Genomic DNA, 23,341 nt, shown 5'->3' with positions numbered 1-23,341 from the left:
TCACATCGTAATCTATTGGTCAAAGTAGTAAATCAGGAAGAGACGAATCGTAATTCAAAGTTACTACTCCCACGAGTAGATGGAAAGAGCGCCTAGGAGCTCTGGCTGGCGACAAGAGGGCTACACGGTAACCTTCGCAATGCAACTACCGCTCACTTCCCGTGTCCCGTGCGGGAACATTTATATTTGTCAAACGATAAAATTGTAAATTAAAACTAAGTTTTAGTATTTTATTACAGTAATATGGACAGCTATTGCATAATTATAATTGATTGTCTGTTGACACTTCAAGTGTAAATATATTAATTATTTCAAAATCGCCGACTGAAAGTGTCGATTGAAAGCTTCCTAAATTTGATGCCAAACGGAAGGTCGGTATATGCACAGATCCTCCTCAGTCTGCATGTGTTGTACCTGGTTTGTATCATGTAGGTTGTTACCTCTAAGTTATGACACAATTCGGGTTAAATTATTTGAACATCTATAAAACAAAGAAAACCCCATTGAAATATTATAGCCTATCAGTCAATGATTTTTCAAATGAAGATATAGTGACGATGCTAAGGTCGACTTACCGTTTTTGGGGTGACCTCGCATCAATGTAATGTTGAATGTCTTTGTGCTATATCATCATGTTTAATTAATTGTGACCGTTTCCTTATTTAATATTGCTGCTGTTGTTGATTTAATATCTGATTATGATGGTGGGGCACTGGTGGTAGTGGTGGTGATGATGATGATGATGAGGAGGAGGAGGAGCAGGAGGAGGAGCAGGAGCCGTCAAAACGATTCGCAACTGTCTATTGATGAGGATGAGGTCGTCAAAATGATTAGTATCCATCTCTTTATGATGATGATGAGGAGGAGGAAACGAAACTGTCCATGATCCAGGCCAGTTTCCAAGGGTCTCGGAAATGCTTATTCAAAATGTCTCCGATTCTTTAGATTAAAAATTTAATATTTCGGATTGGTATCTTGATTCTAACTTTGGATTGAAATATATAAAATAGATAAGATTTAAATTCCAATGTAGTACATACTACTTCAATCGTATTTTGACTTGAGAATAGAAGAGCTATGTTAATATTCAATGTTTGTTAATAACATATATCAACATTTTGTTTTGAACACGTAAAATAGTACAGGTTACTCTTCCGTTGTGAAATCTATCCTCCTTATACCCACCATCCTCCCTCCGACCCGCTGAGGGCCCAATGGTGAGGAATTTTCAGAATGTATAAGAAAATGTCACGAAATATGTCGGTTTCAGAATGCCCATCACTGCTTTATTATTCAATTTATTGAAGACGCAATGGTCAGAACATCGCAAGGTGAATTCGCTCCATGCTATCCGCTCTTTCTCGCCGTGAGTTCGTTAATACTAGGCCCTACCAGTGGAGAGTACGAGCTCTAGAAGCTCACGTATATACAAACTCATTATTAACAATTTAGGAAGGAAAAATAAATGGCCAAATATCGTAGCATGGAAAGTTAACAAATTGACCCGTAAACAACACCTGATCGGTGGTTATTAGCAAGTTCTGCAGAGTTTATAACACAATTTGGTTTAGATACATTATTGCTCCACCATACTTGTTCAAGCACCCGGCAGTGCGATGAATTAAGCATAATTTGAATCGTGTCGAAAATAGACGAGAAACAACCCAACGTTTCCTTTGCTTGCCAAACAAGAAGCGATCGTTTATCTCGCACAAATTTAGCTCGAGCCATTTTACACTTAACTCATGAAAATGGCCCAAAACCACTAGCAACATCACCATGATTCCATGACCATCCGGCCCACGCTTCTCCTTGAGGTTAGTTGCAGTACTGAGCTTTTTTTGTGACTTTTGTGTCCAAAAAACTAGGTGTGACCTTTTTTTTTTTTTGGGGGGGCAACGTTGGGCCCTCCCCAACATGGGCTGCCCCACCCCCTACACCCACCTGACAAAAATTCCAGCTACTCCCGGTCCCTGCATCGGTACCAAGAGCTCTGTGTACTCACAGGTATCTGTGGTGTACTGTACGCTACAGTTTCTTTAATATCTGATCATCAAGTCCACCCAATGGGTCGATTCAAGTCTTTGCTAATTGGGCCATTCCAGTTGAAATCCACACCCCCCCCCCCTAATCTCCAACGCGGGGGGTATAGATGTACATAAAGATTTCAAATACAGTCAACCATTCAGGTAACCATGTTTCACGCATGACCTGTCTAGTAAGTCTGAGACATAACAATAGGAATTATCCGTTAAATAAACTATACTCTAGGCAAAAGGATATAATGGCCAATTTGTTTAATTTTATACTATTGATATATAGGACAAAACATAAATGTGTTTGATTTTGTTTAATATTGAAGAAAATACTAAGATTATTTGACGGTATTTATTAAATATCAACAACTTTCTTTTAAGATGATGACTTATTTGCCTAAAATTGTCAAAACAATGGGCAATTATTTGGTCATTGCTTACTTTTGTCGTGGTTTTCAGAGATTGTCCTATACTTTCTATGTACAAAATGTAAGGAAGCAAGTATTCATCATGAGATTTTCAACTTTTTAGAGCCATAACTAAGCTATACTTTTATTCAGAAGGAAGATACTTGTATTATGTGTAATACAAGCAATAAAATGCATTTTGAAAAAAAAAAAAGGTCATTGCTTTCTTTTTTCATGGTAGGGCTGTGGTTGGGCAGTATTGTTATGGAATACCGACCATTTTAATTGAACCAATGTCTAAGTGGCAGTCTTTGCAATGAACATTGAAAACTGATGGGTTTGCAACCCACCAAATATGCTGGTTACTCTATCTTTTGGAATACAGCGTCCAAAAAAATTAATGTTGATTATTCCGTGCAGAGTATTTAAGGCGGATATCCGCGAGGGTTAAAAAAAGTAAGATATTTGATGCCAGAATGTTTGAATTCAAAGGTATATCTATATACAATCTTGGAAAAAATCTTGGAACACTTTCGTGTCAAGAACGGGACCCCCTCTCCCACGTGCAATGTTGGGAAATACCAATGTCTTCAGTGGTTTTCCAAAGTGTTCCAACATTGATGGGTGCCGGGTGAGAATGTTTGAATTCAAAGGTATATCTATATACAATCTTGGAAAAAAGTCTTGGAACAATTTCGTGTCAAGAACGGGACCCCCTCTCCCACGTGCAATGTTGGGAAAAATAAATGTCTTCAGTGGTTTTCCAAAGTGTTCCAACATTGATTGATTGGGCGAGGTTAAGGGTAAATCATTGTTGTAGATGTCATGTTTGTTCATAAACATTTCCATGATGATTGCAAATTCTGCACGGATTTTGGATGAAGTGTGCCAAGTGTTCCAAGTACTTTTTTCCAAGATTGTATGATATAATTTAACAGTTAACCATTTTTTTGTATACGATACAGGAGTTTTGAAAATATTTGAAAGAGTACTGAATGAATATACATAATGTATTCATTGTATATTTTCAACAACAAGTTTATACCAGAAGAACCCTTCAGCATGTTCAGGATATAGTAGAATTGCATTGTCCATTCATAATAATATTGTATTGAGAACAAAAATAAAATCACCGCATTACACATTAATATTCATTTGAAACATTTATCATATTTATTATAGACAAACAATTTCCGTGACAATATACAAAGCGAAAGATAATAAATACATATGATATCTATTGGCAAATCGTCATCACCAAATAGTTTTATTTACAACTTCATATACATGTTTTTGTTTATCTAAATAAAAACTCATTAATAGTTTTGGGTACCTTTTGCATAGATAATTTTGTATAAAAATGTACCCTTAAGTTATAACAAGTCAAATACTTTATGGACGCAGTATTAATTATATAGACTTCAACAATACGCAATGGCAATAATTACCTGCACATTAAAATGTAATGTTGCTAACAAAACATGTTATTCAACTGCATCAAAAGAATAAACAAGGGCAAAATACTCTATTTTGAGTAACAGACCGCTGATAAAGTGCATGGCAGTCATTTAGGCGCAAATAACTATATCGTTTATAGTCCAAAATGGCGTCTTATACATGACAACTCGTTTCTTTCATCATTACACATCTTTTGTCAGCTGCCTTTTCAACACAGCATATTTTCTTTCCTTTTCAAAAGTATTAAAAATAATTATGAACAAGAAGAAGAAACATGGAAGAATATCTATTTTGAGCACTATTTCTGTGATTGTTTCGGTATTACAGTGTATGGAAGACATTCAATACAGAAAACACTTTTAACCTTTACTCACTTGGCAAAAAATATCTTACACTCTAATAAAATTGTAAAAATTACTCAATTGAGTAAAAAGGAAACTGATGAATGATTCAAATGAAACTCAATATTGATTAAACTTTTACTCAATTTGAGTACAATTTAATGAACATTGAGTTCAATCGCATTTTGCTGTGGTGTTCCCTTTTTACTCAACAGTTGAGTCATAATTATTTGCAGTGTACAGAAATTTGCATTTTTTGCTCTTTATCTTGAATATAATGGCATTTTTGTTTTACTTATTATAACTTCTTATAGCTAATGAACTTGGTTAGCACGGTTAGAGTTTGTTGATTCGACTAAATACATGTTATATGGGACCTGGTGCGTGGTACGGTTCAACCTCGCCATCTTTAATAGAACATGATTTGTCATGCATCTGAAAGGTCAATCGCTAATTTAAGTACATATTTTTTACTCCATCAAATCATTTATAATTACTTTAATTTAATAGAGAATTGGAAATACATTCGGAGTCAAAATTCCATATGAAATAAGGTCTGATGGCAAAAATAATCATTAAAATAATATTAAATTTATCTGTTGTTTCCGAAAGCAAAACCGTAGGATGTTAGGGGCACACACTTGAAACCAATTAAAGACTTCTGATGTTTTATTTCTATTCGGGACATGCATGCATTTTTGAGGTGCCCTCCTTCGGCCCAACCGTCATTTGGTTGTTTCCTTGGTGAAGATATTCATGACTAGTGTAAAGACTCCATTGCAGAATAAAGGTGTATAATCCTCCCGGGGGGTCACTCCCATTGTGGCCTGTACACCATCCGCGATAATCAACTTTTGAAAAGCACCCTAAACGAGGATTTAACCCTTGGCTAAAACGACACCCTAAACAGGGATTTCATTCCTAACATCAAATTTCATACCCTAAATTTCATTTCCGCGTATTTAGAAATTGCAATTTTGCTACCCTTTTTTCCAATTTGTCATGTTTTTGACACCCTAAACGCGATACGCGCGTATTGTGCATACCCACGAAAAACGACCCTTTTTACGCGTTTTCATTATCGCGGATGGTGTACAGGCCACAAAGGGAGTGACCCCCCGGGATAATCCTTCAAGATTTCTGTGCGAGGCCAGTTATACGCGGAAAATAAAAAACCTTCATTTGCAAAAAGAAAAATGGTCTTCCGTAACCAACATCTTCCAAAAACTCCATGAACGTTACTGGAAACGTATACTTTGATATACTTAACCATTTCATTTTCTAGATGTATTTCTAGATTTAAAAAAAATAACTTTGTCCCTATAGCAATTCGCACATATATATTTTGCTTTTTTGGGGGGAAAGGTGAACAAACACACAATGCAAATTAAAGTTAAAAACCAACAACATACAAAATGACATATTTATTTGCATAGTTTGATATGTGGACCAACTATGGACTTCGACTTTAGTATGAGTAAAGCACAAAAACGGTGCCAAACCCTGGGCACCATATAAAATAGCCCATTTAAAGTTATACTTAAGCAAGTGTGCGTGCAAAACGGGACAGAAACCCTAGAAAAGGACTTGTGTAATATTGCAGGCTCACCACTTGTATATTGTAATGTTTCTCTTTTTTTCCTGACTCATGCTACATAGCTTAGTACACAACAGCTGGATGTAAAACTTTTTAATCTATTATTTGTGGTAAAAAAATCTTCTTTATTCTGATTGGTCGTTTGTCTGATGTGTTGCCCATACCGGAAGAGCCGAATTTAATTATTTGGAGAATTCAATAGAAAATATGGATGAATGTATCTTGCATGTTCTCGAGTCATCCTGGACATATTATTTTAAACAAAAGTTTTTACGCAGATATTAGATTTCGCGTGGTTGGCTTTTAAGGGTATGCGGTGGAAGACCACTACATTTACGTACCAAACGTGCGTTCATGTTACGCAACACATACGTAGATATGGTAAAGTTTGGAAATGTTTCCTACGCAGAATAGTTCCTGCTCACCTCGATCACAGATCCTGGAAATAAACACAAGATCTGTATCCCGATCCAGGATCGCCTCTAAAACATGATTCAAACACCAGGTCTGGAAAATACAAATTTGGAGGTAAAGTTTGGAATTTGGCGGGAAATTTGGCTTCCCCATGTAAAAAAAAAATACGTAAGATATTATGGGAAAGTTGCTATCTTGTAGTGAACTTTGGCTTATCAATTTAAGCAAATGTCTTTCCAAGAAATCGTGATTTTCAACCCTGTCATATATGTATTTGTACGCATCTTTACAAACTTTTCACAGTTAATATAAAAAAAACCTTAATCATTGCACTAATCACACTAATATAAATTAACAAGTGCAAAACCACATTTTAACCTTTTTCCTTATTTTAATGCCAACCTTCGAATGGTTTAGACTGAATTCCTGGGATTGATTTATTTAATCTATTAGTTTCACCAGTTGTCTTTTAAATCATAAACATTGGAGGGGTCTTTTGATTTAATTGATAATATCGCTAGCATGAGTCTTTCTTTTTTGCACTCAATGTCTGACATATTCTTTCCAGGGCAAACATAACTTGACTCATCGCAGACACAAATCATGTACCGAAAAATTGACCTAGACGTTTCTAACATTATTTTCGTGTTTTTTTACTTAAATATTATATTTTGCTCCTCAGAATCTCATTATTGCGTTGTTTGAAACAAAGTCTTAGTACAGAAGATTCCCTGAAACTTTCAACTTATAAATTATAATTCTGTATACTCTCTTGTTATTTAAAAAGTACCAGAATTTGAATATTTAGTAGTTACAGGCTGACACTTTCAGAACTAAAACAATCATTTTCAGATCTTGCAATTTTTGCAATACGAACTCTTGATATCGGAGTGCAAAATGTAATAAACAAAAGAAATAATATTGAAACATAGTAACTTTGTAGTGATCATAATAACACTGCATATTAAATATTCTTTGAGATAATCATGATAAGCGATTTCCATGTCAGTTACAAAATCGTGTTGCATTGTGGGAGGCTGCACCGAAATTACTGCCGCGCCGTCCATTGCAAACACACGTAAAATAACTCATTTTTCGATTACGTTTTTAAAACAATTTCTGAAAATTTCCTCTTTTTCTGCAGTTATACCAATACATTTAATCTTCATAAATTCGATATGATGAATGCAAGAACAGTCGAATTTTGAGAAAGTTTGCGAAGGCCGCTTTTTTGATGCAAATCTCGCGCGAAGACGGCCATTTTGGTACATCTGACCTATGACCTAACCGGAAGTGGGTAATATCGAACTCGCTTATTATCCTATCATCGATATTAAAACAATGTCAAGATAACCTTACATTGGCTGTCAAATATAGGCTTAAAGATACGCATTATATGATGCCAGTCGAAAAACGCACATTCAACAAAGTATGTTGACATGGTTGATGACAAATACATACTTTAGTATACGATCATTGTTTTGTTCTAACAAGGATTTTGAGCAATGTTAATAATGTTGAGGTACTGCTTGGTTGTAATCATGGTAATTGTAAAAACCTGGTAAACAATTGAAGATTATTATTTTATAAGATAAATTGTTTCATCACACAGCTTATACATGTTATACTGAAATTTAATGTTATTGTTAACTTAGGTGTTCAAGTTGCAATCGTCTGCTTATTGCATTTATCCAAATGTAACAATCTCGCCAATGGCGGGAATATTTGTTTGTCTCTACGTCGTCCACTCCTCGAACATGTTGAAGCCATGCAGCTACTTCTGTCTTCTGATGATCAGTTAAAATGCCCAGACGATTTTGCTCTCATGCAAGGCTCATAAAAACTCTTTTACAGCATGCTGACCATTTCTGAAATAACAGAAGAAATTGAGAAGAACTTATAAGCTGCTTCGTCCATCGTCATCGTCCATCTTGGAATTTTTCCCGCGCTTTTTACCGTCTGCTCATCTCATTCCGTCTGTTGTTCTTTGATTGATTTAAATACATGACAAAAATACAATCTTTTGTAGTAGTATCATACATGTGTCTCTATAAAAGAGTCATTTTGTTCAATAATTCCTTCTAGCACATACATATGCCATCTGACGTAGCTTTCTTCGGTGAGGTAATTGCTTTACCTTTGTTCGGTGTTATGCTTTCAACAATCAACGACAAACAGTCCAAACTTGACGCACTGTTATTGCATTGGTAACCTATATGAAGAAACGAAACAAACAAATAAACAAGATTAGATCTTAGAAAGTTGCTTTATTTATGAGAATAATTACATAGATATACATGAGTAAAACAGAGTAGATTACCGCATGCACAGATGAACCATTGTAGCTCATACTGTTATGTTATCTTCATAAGACAACACGTTTGCTCTATATTTTGGGATAATTTTGTCACAAAAGTTAACCTTTCAAAGTAGGATAGACGAGTACGAGTTTATACTATAGTATTAGTAATTAATGTTACAATTACATATTGCGCCATTTTTACATGATTTCTTTTTCGACTGCAGACGACAAGTTTTGTTTAAAATATTCATAAGCATATTTGGAAACAGCATGAAAAATGCATTGAAATGAGTACAAACAAGCCTGGTATTGGTTCAGTGATTCTTAAGATAGCTCTTGATTTGAGAAAATATCTCAAAACTACTTTTAATGCTTCACGCAGAGCATATTTAAGACGACCCATTGTATCGATGATAATACTAATAGGAACAATGATTAGGATTTATTTTGTGAAAAAAACGTAGAAAGGGATCAGTTATTAGCAGATCTATTTGGCGTATCAAGTTACACGCGTTATTACAATCCTCCCTAATCATACAACAACTTCATAAGTATCAGTTGCATTTGTTGGCAAGAATCTGTCTTCAGACAAGCATTTGACAGCCCGCTTGAAAACTGGCTCAACATCCAGGTACTCATGGATGCCTTGATATATACATTATTCTCGCGTTTTCTGGGTCCTGAAATTGTTTAGTTTGATTATTGCTATAAAGAAATTCTGTGGTTTTTAGGCTATAAATGTAGAGAGTGATCTATTTAGAAGTGTGAATAAAATGACGAGATGATGACACTGGGCTTTGCGAAATGGTGATTTGCTTATGGAAGATTACTTATAGTATCTGAATTTCGTTATACCGTATATACAGTACATGTATGTAATTTAAGACATCTTTTAAATAACATGAACACAACAGGCTCGATTTTGCAATGATTTGCAAGGAAATTCCCTCACTTTGCTCAGCTCACATTATACGATGAGTTGAATATGTTGAATGCGCACTCCATAAAATAAGAGCATTTGTTAATGAGCTGCAAGATCGTCGTATTGTTATAACTATTATGAAAACAAAATACTTGCGAGCCAAGGAACCTGTACTTGTACATAAGAACAATATGTCATATTTTGTTTGGGCGACGCCATTAGACTCAATGAGAAATTAATTAGAAGAGAATGGTCATAATTTTTGTTCAAATGCCACTCATTGACGGTGCGCTTCACTTCCATAGTAATCTTCCCTCCCACACCCTCTAACCTTTGGGGATCTCCCTGTCTATATGGTTGACATGCTATTGCCGAGAAAATGCCATGGTAAATGTTTATTCCTCCTTCGGGACAACAATGTTTTTCTCATGATGAGAATTTTGTAGCTTTAAATGGGAATATTTATTGATGTGAATAGGAAGGAATATAGGACAAACTATTCGCATCCCCTGTGAGCTGATCACTAGGATCCACAACACGCTCATCTATCAGGGGCACAGTTCGTAAACCCCAATACATTTCTACATTCATTGAATGACCTTTGAAACTTTGGGTACAAAAACTCATATTCTGCAACTTGAGGTCAAATTTTGCGCTATGATTATGTAATTGAGGTTATTGGACTATGCCATTGGGATGAGTCTATTGTGGTCCATAGTGTATGTATTTTGATTTTTTACCAATGACGGGCTTGATTTAGTGCACATTTCCGAAATCATGCGATCTGGAGGAAGTTTTCTTGTTGTTGTACACATGTTAGATAGTAATAATTCATTATGATGTATGATGTACTTTCACATGAATGATTTTTTGGACTGTTACATTTTCCAACCAAGAATTCCACATGTTGACAAAACAACTTTTTTTTATGCACGTGGGGAAAAGAAATGACAATTTGCACACATGGATAAACCATTTCAACATTGTTTTTCCATAATTATATGGTGTTTGGTTTACCGGAGCTAAGGGGTGCACCATTTGATTTCCAGGGGGGGCATGGGAGTTTTTGCCCACTAGTGAGACGAAGGCGGCTAAAAAACAAATTCCGCCTGACCCAAACTCTCATCCCCCCTCGAGAATCAAATGGTGCGTCCCTAGCGATTCTGGAGATCAAGCCCTTTGGTTGCTCTGACTGAAAATATCCAAAATGGGACATCGAATTCTACATGTAAGTAGGCACTGTCACGTTATGCCTGAAAATAAATTTAAATAGGCTTACTTTTTACTTCTTGCAAGTAATTTTTTACAAACATGGTCTTGGTATATAGACCTTAATATATAGGCCTACGTAATGCATTTTATCTTACAGCAATTTGATTCATAGATATTTATATCATCGTAAAACCCTTCTGAATTTTTTGCAGGTTTCATCGTTGATATTTTGAATTTCCTTTTTCAAGAAATGTTATATTCTGAAACAATACTTACCATAGGGTGATGTGACGTCATAGCCATCATAATGATGATGCATCTTTTCTGATGAATAAGAACCCGGACTACTTCCCTCCGTCTGAAATGAGAAATCAAAAAGAAAAGTTCTTGATTAATTCGAATGACAATGAAAACAAATTAAAATAATTAAGAATTAAGAAGACAAATGTTCGATATAAATCTAGGTGATATATACAATTAATTAATCAGCGTCTATCAGCTAATGGTCGAGGTCCCCCGCACAAGAAATGTCTCAAAAACATTTGACAAAAAAATTACATGTTTTTTCCTTTTTTGTTTCCTTTTTTCTATTTGCTACGCGGAAATTTCTTACATTTTATTGCAATGTTTGGTCTAATTTTTCTTAGCATTCATATTTTGTTATATCATATCATGAAAAGGCATTTCATAAACATAATCATCAGTAAAAAGTTAATCTTTAATTCTGTAAAATATTGAAATTGCAAATTTTCAAATATAACTTTAATGTGGTCTGGCAATTAAATCACTCTCAAACAAGTAAATAAATAACAAACACATAAAATACATCTTAAAGTATCATCTTCTCTCGCACACCCCTAGATTTACACCCTTCAATCCGTTGGAAATATTGTTTTATACCTCAAATTTGAATACAACCTGTTTTACGGATATTCAACACAGTTACTCCTTATCATGAACCCAAAAACATAATGTTGTTTGAAATTCTGAAATATGAACTTCATATATGATAACTTAAAACTTGAGCAAGATACACGAGAGAGGATCAACGTATTTGTTGTCGAGGATTAAGAAGTCCTGAGAATCAACAAAACTTGGATGCTGTTTCCATATGCTTGGTGTATTTCAAGATGTGCTACATCAATTGGTAGATGTCATATATCCGCGTAGGCGAGAAATTTTGATGCCTTTCGCGCGCCTATTGTTAGAGGTAGATGATATCTTTCAAAATGACTTCTTCGTAAGAACCACTGGCACTAAACAAATGCCATAGAGAATCGACGGATTTCTAATTATGCAGTGGTGTTAAAAATTAAAAATTAAATATACACAGACAGTGAAACATTATATAACATGCACTAGTTGTATATTTCTCTTAAACTTTTGGAAATTGTTCTATTATCAAAGTGCCTCGAATATCGACCGCTGATTTTCCCGCGCAAAATAGACATATAAAACTTTGTTCAATTTGATGGCGCGCGGAGCATCCATTTCATTAAGTATTCAAATCTTTGATATAATTAATAGTCAAAATATTTTTCTTTTACTTCATAATTAAACAATATTCAGAATACTTAAATGAATAAAAGAATAAATAGAGAATAAAAAAACAAAAGAATAAAAACAAAATAAACAAATAAATAAAAATAGTAATAAATGAATGCAAAATAAATAATGAATACAAAATAAAAAAAGTAAATAAACAAACGAAATAAATAAATAAATAAATAAATAAATAATAAATAAATAAATAAATAAATAAATAAATAAATAAATAAATAAATCATTTAAGAAAGTAATTATATCACAATATAAAATTTTACAAAATGACAAAGTTTGAAATATAGCGATAATAAGTAGATCTACCAATCATATGACCTGCCAAAAGTACAACAGTTGTTCATATCATATCAATGATATCTGTCACAAATTATGTGTACTGTAAACAAATCATTTCCGAGTGTGTAATTAACAAATATGTTTTATTACGAAACGATGTTCAATCGGAATTAAATATTTTGCAAGATTATTAACATGATTAAGGTATGTAAGTTGCACTTTAAAGCTCTTTAAGACCGCAACGTGGAAATTATATAAGCCATATAAAACGATTGATCTTAGTAGGTGTGAAGTATATGACCAACACCTAAATAATGGCGCCCGACAATGAGGCAGGATAATTAACTTCATTAGTGAAGGTGTTAAACGTTGTACTTAACAATTTTAATTAGACAGGTTTAAGTTATAGAATTAAGGCGCAACCCGAGGGTTCGCAGCTGATATCACGGCTAATACTTTTGAACTTTAAGGAAGACTTCATGGCGCATCTCTTACGTAACCTATTGTTTTTTTTACTACAAGCCCTAAGATTAAACTGTATTCTTTTGCAATTTGTAACAAATGTGTATGTCCGGGATATGAGACATATCCCTGGTATTATCAAATGTGGAATATATGTTGATCTCTTAGTTTTAAAAGATATACCATACCACGTGCCTGTGCTCCCATTCCCAACGTTGTATTCTTTTTGCACCACCCAAAATTCTGGCAGCGAAAGCAAAATATCTATCAAATTTGATTAACATAATTATTTGCTTCCGAATCCGTTCACCTCATTTTTCATACAGGAAAAAGTAAAAAGAATCTGAACTGCATTTCTCTTTTTCAGTTCCCCAAATGAGGCCAAAACATTGTGTATGAGTTCCATCTGTTTCATAAACGAACGTTGCAAAATTTTGTGTTTTGCTTTGCATGGGTACTTTGAAAACTAACGAAGTTAATTATCAAATTGTCATAGAAACGTTTTATGTATTATAGCAACACTATTAAGGTATATACTTTTTAAATAATTAATTTAAATATACTTTGATGCACCAAATATTAATCATCATGATCACACGATCATTTTATTTTTTATGATCCGCGTAAATATTCTTTGCTACAGACAATAGTCACTTACTACTAATATGTACAACACACGATCAATAGTTTCGTGCCATCTTCCTTATACTAAGCACCCCTGTTATCTACTGCGGTAATTGGCCTGACATCTGCACCTGTCTTACAATGCTATCAGATCCTGGTCATATCGAGGCCTCTTCATACCTCGTAATGTTGCCAGCTACATGACCTTACTCGTTTTTTTCTATTCAGGAAGTTTAATCAGTTGATTGGGGAGGCAAAGAGGAAGAGATGTGTGATATTGTGGAAGTTGTACAGGTTTCCTTTCATTAGTACATCAGTCATAATTGTATGGAGATATGTACAAAATAATAACAATTATAATCGTCTAATCTGTCTGTATCAATGCACTGCGCAAATGGCTGTGTTGTTGCATATTTTAAAATTTTAGAACACTTCAGGAGCTTCGCAATCATTTACGAAAACAAATGAATATCAGTTCCCTAAACTCAGATGCGTAGCTAGTGGTTGTGGCGCCCAGGGCTAAGGATACACAATGGGCCCCTATCCCAATTCTTGAAACAAAAAAATTGCACAAATAGGCCCGATCACTCATTAATTTTGGTTATAATGAAGTTGAATATCGGTCTTAAATTGATTTTTCAAATGATTTTGGGTTGAAATGAGCGCGAAGCGCGCAAAAATTGTGACTTTCATCGCTATAGGAGGGGCGTAGATTCAAAAGCTGAAACTTGTAAATACACTGATAATCTTACTTTGCATAAGATTATTTATCAGATTATAATTACAAAATTGCTTATATAATTCATTGCATTATGTTTCTTCTAAAATTACGGCTCGTCCATACCTGCCCAAATTAGCATGTTTAATCTTAATCAACTTTATTTGCCAATTGAATTAACGTTCATAATTCGAACCATGTGTTGCTAATGACCGCGGAGTAATTAAAGTGAAAGTTTGATTATTCAAAATTCCTTTCATTCAGCCTCTTGCAAAGCTGAACTTGTTCTGGTTTTTTTTCTGTATTTAGTAAAAGGCGCCAAGCAAGAATTTTGTTTTGAATAGTTTTACTCTATAAAACTATAGTTTCACTTTTCTTTTCCTCATTTCGATTTCAAGCCCACACATTTATAGCAGGCAGGTTTTCATCAGCTAGCTATAGCATGAATGTTTTGAGCATCTTCTGCCTGGAGCAGTCCGTGTCGAGTCCAGCCGCGACCCGCAACGAGTCGCGTGCCTTGTCTAGTGTTCATTCCAGGCAACCCGCTAGGAAGTCAACTTCGACATAAAGTAAACTTATAGCATCACGTTTCAGAATTGTTGTGGGGAGAAAGAAAACCTACCTATACCATGTATACAACAGATAAAACTTTGGCATACGGAGTCACAAATGATTTTTTTGCCTAACATGCCCAAAGGGGTAAGACAATTTTGAGTAATTTGCTCGTCTTCCGGTTTCATTTTTTCTGGTTTGCCCCCGATTATTTTCATACTGTTTATTATGAAATTATGACTGCATTTTACCTCGAGGGAAGAATAGATCGTTCACAACAAAATTGGTATTTTGTGATTGCGCTCAAAACAAATTATCTTCAACTCAAGTTCTATTGTATTACGCGTGTCCTTGGCATTACCAGAGAGCGGTATGCTAAGCAGAAAAGGTTACTATCTACCGTAGATAGTTAACCTATGTAACTTACCAAAGTTGTGTACCCACAATGTTGTTTTTATTATTACAGCGGTAATTGTTTTATATGATGGGAAATTATATATTTTTGGCAAACTTAGAAATACACATGCCACATTATATTGTATTTGTGTATAAAACAATTGGATTTTAGTCCGGGGAGCAACCGTTTGGCACTGATAAGTGCAGGTTTATATCATGACGATGAAAGTTGTCTTTTGCTGACAAAGCCATTCTGTAGTATCAGAACAGAGAATAGTGGTGATCTTTTGAGTTGAAAAATGAGAGTCCCTTCTTGCTACATTTAGGAAACCATTTAGGAAACCAATACTTAAAATTATAAAGGAATTCAAGGTGCGTAGTTATGTTGAACCATGAGTGTTGCATCAAAAGGTTCATTAAAATTCCAAGTTGAGGACCAAGATGTCGAATCAATCTATTAGAATGAACTTCAACGGACCACAAACGTTGTCAAAGAAATACATTTTTAAAAAGGTTTGTAAAAACAAATTAAAGTTGGCATAAGAACCTTTTGGAGGCAGATCAGATACCATTCGATTTCATCAATCAGTCGTAATTACCCTATGTAGTAAAATGAGCAAGAGGAAGACTTTTCATCATGCAGGAATCCTGCATAATTTCCAACTTCTATAATATACCACTGTGAGATATGGAAGAAATCCGGTTCCACAGTTAAAATGTTTGACATGCCTTTGTCATCAGGCGAACGCAACTACAAGTTTCATGGTTGGTTAAACCCCAGTGCGTGAATGACATTGCGTCTCATCACTAAGCGATTTGAAATTGGAGTGCCATTAGATACAATAAAATGGCACTGATTAGGAGCTATGGAATGATCAACTAAAATAAGTCAGCGATGTGATCTTCAAAAATGTTATCGCAAGACAATTTTCTTTTAACTTAGGACATGCAACCTTTCATCAGAGTTTCGAATTGGGTTATATACATGTAATTACGAATTTAAAAAAGTTTGATTCGTTGTACGCATGCGCCATAACAACGATCGCATCTGTATTTCGAATTGGGTTAATGTACAATACAAGTAATTCATTATGCCGATTTTTGAAAGTTATTTTTGTTGTACACACATATCAGAATGATGTCTTTCAAATTATCATGCTTATTTTGATCGACAGTTTGTCAAACGGAGTGTTGGACAAAACTGGTATGATTGACATGCGTGAAACAGCGTAATTTATTTAAGTCATACTTAGCAAACTGTTTTCTGCTCTTATGATATAACATTTTACTAGACAGTTCATGGATAAATTCATAATAGTCATTCATTGTTTTAAAAAATCATCCTAATTTTTGCTAAGTCATAGCCAATGTTTAAACGAGAATACCTAATTCATACTGACAACGCGATGCGTGTACATACAAACATATATGACTTCCTTTGTACACGATATAGGCATCGTAATCGTGGTTTAATGCACTTTTTACCCTCTCCTAAGGACTAGATATAATACATAGTAAAACAACGGTGAAAATGACAATAGGCCGTGGACAGGATGGAGCAGTAAATGGCAATACTTCACAAGTAATTTAAATGCGGGATGTCTTCCAAAGAATTGCGTTTAGTTAACTCTGACTCACAGAAGTTATGATTAGTATGACTAATATTACAAAAGATAGCTCGCTTGTCAACATCACTTAAGTTTTACCAGAAATATAAGGCCTCATTTTCCTGCATAAAGTATAGGAAAATGAACAATATAGTTTTAAGTAATTTTTTGTCAAAACGTTGCCAAAATAAACTCTTTTCCACATTTCCACATTTGCCGCACAAAGAGCAATTTGCTCTTTTCCAAATGATGATATGTAATTTAGCATAATGTTTTAAATCATAAAAAATGCAATAAAACCTTTAAGTTGAAGCACTGTCACGTGTTTATACCAGAAAAAATGAACTAGTGTGATATTAATAATGAGCTTAAAACTTTAAACCTATCGAGAAAATCGTATTGCAAAAAGATAATTTTACATGATTTATCATACCACAAAGGGAAGATGCACAAAAGAAAACAATCCTTGTTGATGTAGATTGGGAATCCCTGTAGACCGCTTATAGTGATGCGGGTAATTCCTCCTCTGCCATGTCAACATGATTTCTGCTGTGTCCGTAATTTCAACCCTTACGAAATTCTACGTTAAATACCCCCAGGCATCCGCCAGCAAGAAAAGAAAGTTGATCTTTTGAGGGATCACTTTAACGCTATCTTTAAAATTTCATCCAGTGAATACACGGTAAACAGTGGAACATGAATACTACATGTACCTAAGACTTTATGGTTGATACCCCAGACCCTATGGGAAATTGGAAACCAGTTTTACTAAACCATCTTTGTTGTTGAACTTCAAACCGTAACCAAACAGATCAACAGAGGTGTAAAGAATACGAGAGTTTGGTGAGATGATGCTATCAACTTTGGATCCACGAAAGCTCCTCGAATACATGTGGTGGGCTGATGACAAAATAAATGCTATAGCCCCTTCTTTTGAAAATCCGTCAACGATTTCAGATTTGTTTTTTATGTTCACACCAGAGAAAGAAACATATGTGAGAAAGAATTTATACCATTATGTTCATATCAAATTTCTGTATTGTTTCACCGCAAAGAAAACACACGTAATAAAAGACACAAGTGCTATAGAATAGACCTAGTTTCAGTAACATATTTTGTTTTGGTAGGTGCTCATGTTGGATATAAAAACATATTTGTAACGACACATGTCCTAATTTACCGCTCAACGGCTGTTCCACGACCACGACAAAGTGGACAAGAATGGATATGCATGATTGTACTAGTACACATTTATAGAGAATGAATTTGGAGAAAACCTGATAATTCAAACACTCGCTGAGCAGCAAGACATTCCCTCTAAGCTTTTAATCCGATAAGCTGATTATCTATTTGTTTTCTTGAATTGCAAGACATTATTTGATGTGTTATTGAGCTCAATCATCTGAAATTACTGGAGCGTGATCCACCCAGGCTGATAGCTCAGCATAGTATTTTCATGGTATTTTATTGTCAGAAGGTTTTCTCCAAATTAATTTCCTAATGAAATTCTACTATACTGTATTCTACATATTTCGCATCTGTTGAACGGTTTGATTTGGAAATGCAAAACTTGAATGATGGCATTAGTACTTTAAATAATACTTTCAGATAAGACATGTATAAAGAAAAACGCATTATGACATTTTTGAAATTATCATATTATTCTTTATCATGTCTATTTCGCGTTAATAGTATAGTCCTATTCTCTGGACTGACTGTTGATGGTTATGTATACAACTAAAAAGTTCCTCAATATAATGCAATACTATAAGGTTACCGATCTATCACGATAAGATCATCATTACCATGATTACTGTTTTAATTGAATTAAACGATATGTAATCTACAAATCTGTCACTATCCCAATACATTAACAAATGTAAACCATTCTTTCGACTTGCATTTGTTTAATATTTCCAATCCTCGACACCTTCCAAATCATTTTCCGGAAACCTCAATTTCCTTCCTGATCTTTTTTAATAAATTGATGAGTCTAAAACCGACTATAATACGTAATGCGGACAGGTGAGCATGATAAATATGACATAATTAGTAGAAGAGTATAAGGATAGCGAAAGAGATTGATAATTATGTTGTTGAGGTAATTGTACTTTACTCATCATATGATGTTTGCCATATCTTTCTTGTATTTCCATCCAGTGTGACTTAAAATTATCAACTTGTTGCGATCCAAATGATACAATATAAATTCGTTTCTAAAGGGCAGTTATAATAAAGTAAATCAAATTGCCCAACTAGTTATATTCTTACCTGTATATATCCATGCTACAATATGTTACTCTTTATAGATCGTAGACCATTGATTGTCTAATCACTCAAAAGATTTTACAAATTTACATTTTATTCAATTTGCGTGATAAACATTTTAAAGCAATGCTAAAACAAATGTGTAACAAACATTTGTTGATTGTATGTAAGAAGTTTTAGAGAGTTATAATAATTATGCCTATTGTACTATTGTAGTATTGTTTAGTATATACTAATACAATGGTTAAGTGTTGATTTTGGATATAATCCACTCGGCTGCGCTTTGTGGATTCGTATCCAAGAATCAACACTTTCACGTGTATTCTCCTTAACCGAATTTTCATCATGCATGGATTCCGTGTGGAAGTCCCACTCAACTAAGAATCTCCCGAAACTGTTGAAACTACATGTAGATCATCTGACTCCTGTCATGATAAGTATTTACTTCCATCAAAATGAGTGTATCTTATACCATTGGACATGTTTATACCAACATCTACATCAATGACCGACTACCATTAAGCCACAAAGCCTATCTAAAGCCCGATCCTGACTCCACTTCGCAGCGCGATGCGATGCTGCGATGCTTTTCAAACATCGCAGCATCGCGCGATGAAATTAAAATGTATATTTTAATTTCATCGCTTGATGTTGCGATGTTTTAAAAGCATGTGCGGTCTGCATCTCCTTTTAAGGTCATTTTACCGACCTTGATTTTCCAGCAGCCAATCAGAAGCGTGCACGGCTGCGATATCGCAGCGCGATGCGAACAAGTTGAACATTGTTCAACTTTTTCGCGGACCAAAATTTCCACCACGCGATGAGAATTTTCACCGCTGAGCTCATAAAAACCTGGCTCAGATTACAGTTTTTATAGCATCGCAGCATCGCATCGCGCTGCTATGTGGAGTCAGGATCGGGCTTTATGCGGTAAAAATCCAAAAATGAATTACTTGAACCAAAACTAACGGGGTTCTATGGTCCCGTTTCAACCACTACTGTCAAAAGTAATCAACATCAAATGAAGAAGCTTTCAAAATGGCTGTATCGAGTATCGTCTATTTAGTCTTCATGTTCTTTGTTTCTGGGGAAAACACCGAAAACAAATCTTTTACACACTTGTGTTGGATTTGGTGTGTATGAGGTCCTATTTCTTACCGAACGTTTAATATTAAAATGACGTATAAAATATATTATCAATATATAAATGTATTCACAAATATTATATTATTAATATCAGTATTACAAAAATATCGGTAAAATGTTGGTTTAATGTTTTAAAACATTACCACAAGTAAAAACGTTACCACAACTTGCACAAGTAAAATATCGTCAAATGACAAGTCTGCTTATAAATGCGCTTTCCTGACTCGAGTTCAGAAGTTTCAAACTCAAGACAAGGAGTAAATAAATACATGAATATTAAAATATCAACAGCAATGTTGACTTGCCTGTCTCCGGTGCACCATGAGATCAGGGAAGTGATGAGATCGACCTTGACGTACTATTACATGCACAGCGAGTGTAAAACACTTCAACATACACAAGGTGTTACGAATTCTAATTGGAACCCAACACAAAAGTTCATTGGGTAATTTGATATTTTCTCCGATTTATTCAAATTATTGTCACTTAGAAAAGAAAATGACTGCCTTTCTTTTAATGTATAATTTAATAGTTTGTTTAATTCATTTTCCAAGCAATATTTAAAAATATAGGCCTATATACACAAAGTTTTGGTTCTATTTTGCACTTCTCCATACACCTTTTGGATAGGTGTCTCACTATGGACCACAATGGTCTCATTCCAATATTAAACATATAGTTCAATAACTTCAATTAAACAATTCATAGTGCAACATTTGACTTCAAGTTGCAGAGAATGAGTTTTTGTACCCAAATTTTCAAAGGTCATTCAATAAATGTACAAATGTATTAGGATTAAAGAACTGTGCCCCTGGTAGATGAGCATGTTGTGGATCCTAGTGTCTGGATGGACATCTGTCTACTTACTTTACCCTTACTTATCTGTCTACAGTTTTACTACCACAAAGTAGACGTATCAATGTATTCTAGTTTTAGAAGTTGCTGGCGATCGAGAAATTAATTTCATCATTAACACTATATAATTTCAAAATACTTAGTGATTCGCATTTCAACCCCAAAAGTGTCTATACAAATTTCTTAGCGCCAAAGTACAGCAGGTAAACAAGTCATCGTTGACCTTGATTTGCACTCTTACCACCATAGCATGTACGTGTTTCTTTCTATTACATCTATGATTATCTTCCACCGAGATGAAATGCATCTACTTCCCCTCAAATAATGCCCATGTTTTTGTATTGCCTCATGATATTAAAGCTTGTTCTGAAGAACCCCTGGTCTGATCACCACCACGCAGTAATTACCCTGTTTATAAGCTGGGTCGAATGCATTACTTTGCTTCCAACAAGCTTTCTTGTAGGGCTCTTGCACTATTATAGGGCTAGCTTTGGAGTTAAAGTCTACAATAGGAGACTCAGGAAAAACAATCTCAAGATTTGGCGATGTCATCTTTACAATCTAGGCAAAATGATGTAGTTGTAAAAGAGACTGGCAGCAAAGAGTACAGGTAACCCCCAAGCATAGAATAAAATTTTACTTGTCCAAAACCAAGGGTACCAAAATATGTTGTTTCCGGTTTTAATCCGTACTCTAATCATACTGTATATTAATAGTTCACCCAATCTACTTTAATTTTGGTAGATGACTGTGGATGACATGATATCTTTTTAAGACTTATAATACTGGGGTTGGTTGCCAGTTTAGTTGGAATCCTACATTAATAACTGATCACTATCTTTCTGGGTTGGGGGGGGACTCTGAAGAACTTGTGGGGTTGTTTCGAAAGACATTTTAATATTTTATTCCATGCAGGCTTAAAAGTTAAAACAGCCTTTAAACAATTGAAAGCTAGAAGGGGGAGGGGAGGGGAAAGGAGAGAGAGTGAGAGAGTGAGAGAGGGGAGGGGGAGACAGACAGACAGACACACAGACAGACGGGGTGACAGAGGGGAGAGACAGACAGACAGACTTAGGCAGACACGTAGGAGATCGAGAGAGTGAACAGGACAACGTATGTTTTCATGAAATAACGAGAACAAGTAAAAGTATCTAACTTTGCCAGTACCAATATTATCGGTGCGCCATTATTAAATGGGCAACATATTTTTCTTACTGTAACCAATCAAGTTTATCTGAATGTCAATGTCAATCACTTATATAATTAATTTATTAATGTTTATGTGTATTATTTACGAAATATAATATATTACAACACCACGGGGAGAAATGCTTTTAAGTGTTTCCCGCCCAAAATATGGGTCAATATTAATTCACAACATCGTTAGCATGCTGATTCTGGTTTGTGCAAAATGGCGTTATTTTTTACATTTTAAAAATACTGTTATTTTGTCAGTATCAAAATAATAATGATTATTTACAACTTGCGAAGATATTTCAGGAGCAGGTTGTAAATTAAAGTCTTTCTAGATTAAATTCCACAGAATAGGAGGAAAAACATTTACTCATTTGATTAATTTCTGTGTCAAATAGTCTGCTCATTATCAAACTTCTCCATAAAATTATCTACAGTTATTTATGACAATAGGTTTTGACATAATCCAGAATCATTGCATATTTTCTCACAAAACAAAATATTGAAATACTCAAAATTCCGGATTTTTTACCCACAAATATGTTTTATGATAAATTTACCTGTTTTAGAGAGTGGTATTGATACACTACAATGACTACATTGTATGTTCAGGAAAAAGTCACTCTTTACTGTTGGAAATACATGAAACAGTGTCAACAATTGCCCATTGGTTAAAAGTACTTGCCAGTCATGCATATTTTGCATTTGTTGATCAATACAGCAAAATGTCCTGCGGTACTACACCACTTTATAAATTTGGGACTATTTTTGCATTTTTCTCAAAAAATAATAACACACTGGTAAAAAAAGTTATGTATATTATAGGGGCAAGGAATCCAGTTACTACACTGGAATTCCGGTGACTCAAGACAAGCGGTACGTTATTTATGATAAGAAAAGAGGTACCGCTAGAATGTACATCATTTCTTAACAATAACATAATAAATGAACCACTTGTCTTGAATTGGATTGGATTCCTTGCCCCTATAAT

The 23,341-nt window shown here is 34.6% G+C and overlaps 1 protein-coding gene across 2 annotated transcripts in view; it reads right to left on the bottom strand.

Annotated features, from left to right (window-relative positions):
* Positions 1 to 4,545: 4,545 nt before the first annotated feature.
* LOC140166150 (transcription factor SUM-1-like) overlaps positions 4,546 to 23,341 on the bottom strand; it is a 31,338-nt gene continuing 12,542 nt past the window's right edge. Inside the window, exons 2-4 of one of the 2 annotated variants that reach the window (XM_072189542.1) lie at positions 10,966 to 11,047; positions 8,391 to 8,465; positions 4,546 to 8,121 (exon numbers count right to left, since the gene is read on the bottom strand). In XM_072189542.1, coding sequence (XP_072045643.1) covers positions 8,102 to 8,121; positions 8,391 to 8,465; positions 10,966 to 11,047 — 177 coding nt within the window. In that variant the 3' untranslated portion in view covers positions 4,546 to 8,101. Of the gene's footprint in view, positions 8,466 to 10,965; positions 11,048 to 23,341 lie in introns of both variants that reach the window. The other variant, XM_072189541.1, reaches the window with a different exon arrangement.

Source organism: Amphiura filiformis, chromosome 12 (assembly GCF_039555335.1).
Source record: "Amphiura filiformis chromosome 12, Afil_fr2py, whole genome shotgun sequence".
NCBI lineage: Eukaryota > Metazoa > Echinodermata > Ophiuroidea > Amphilepidida > Amphiuridae > Amphiura > Amphiura filiformis.
The sequence above is the reverse complement of the archived record's forward strand: the minus strand, read 5'-3'. Positions and strand labels throughout refer to the sequence as shown.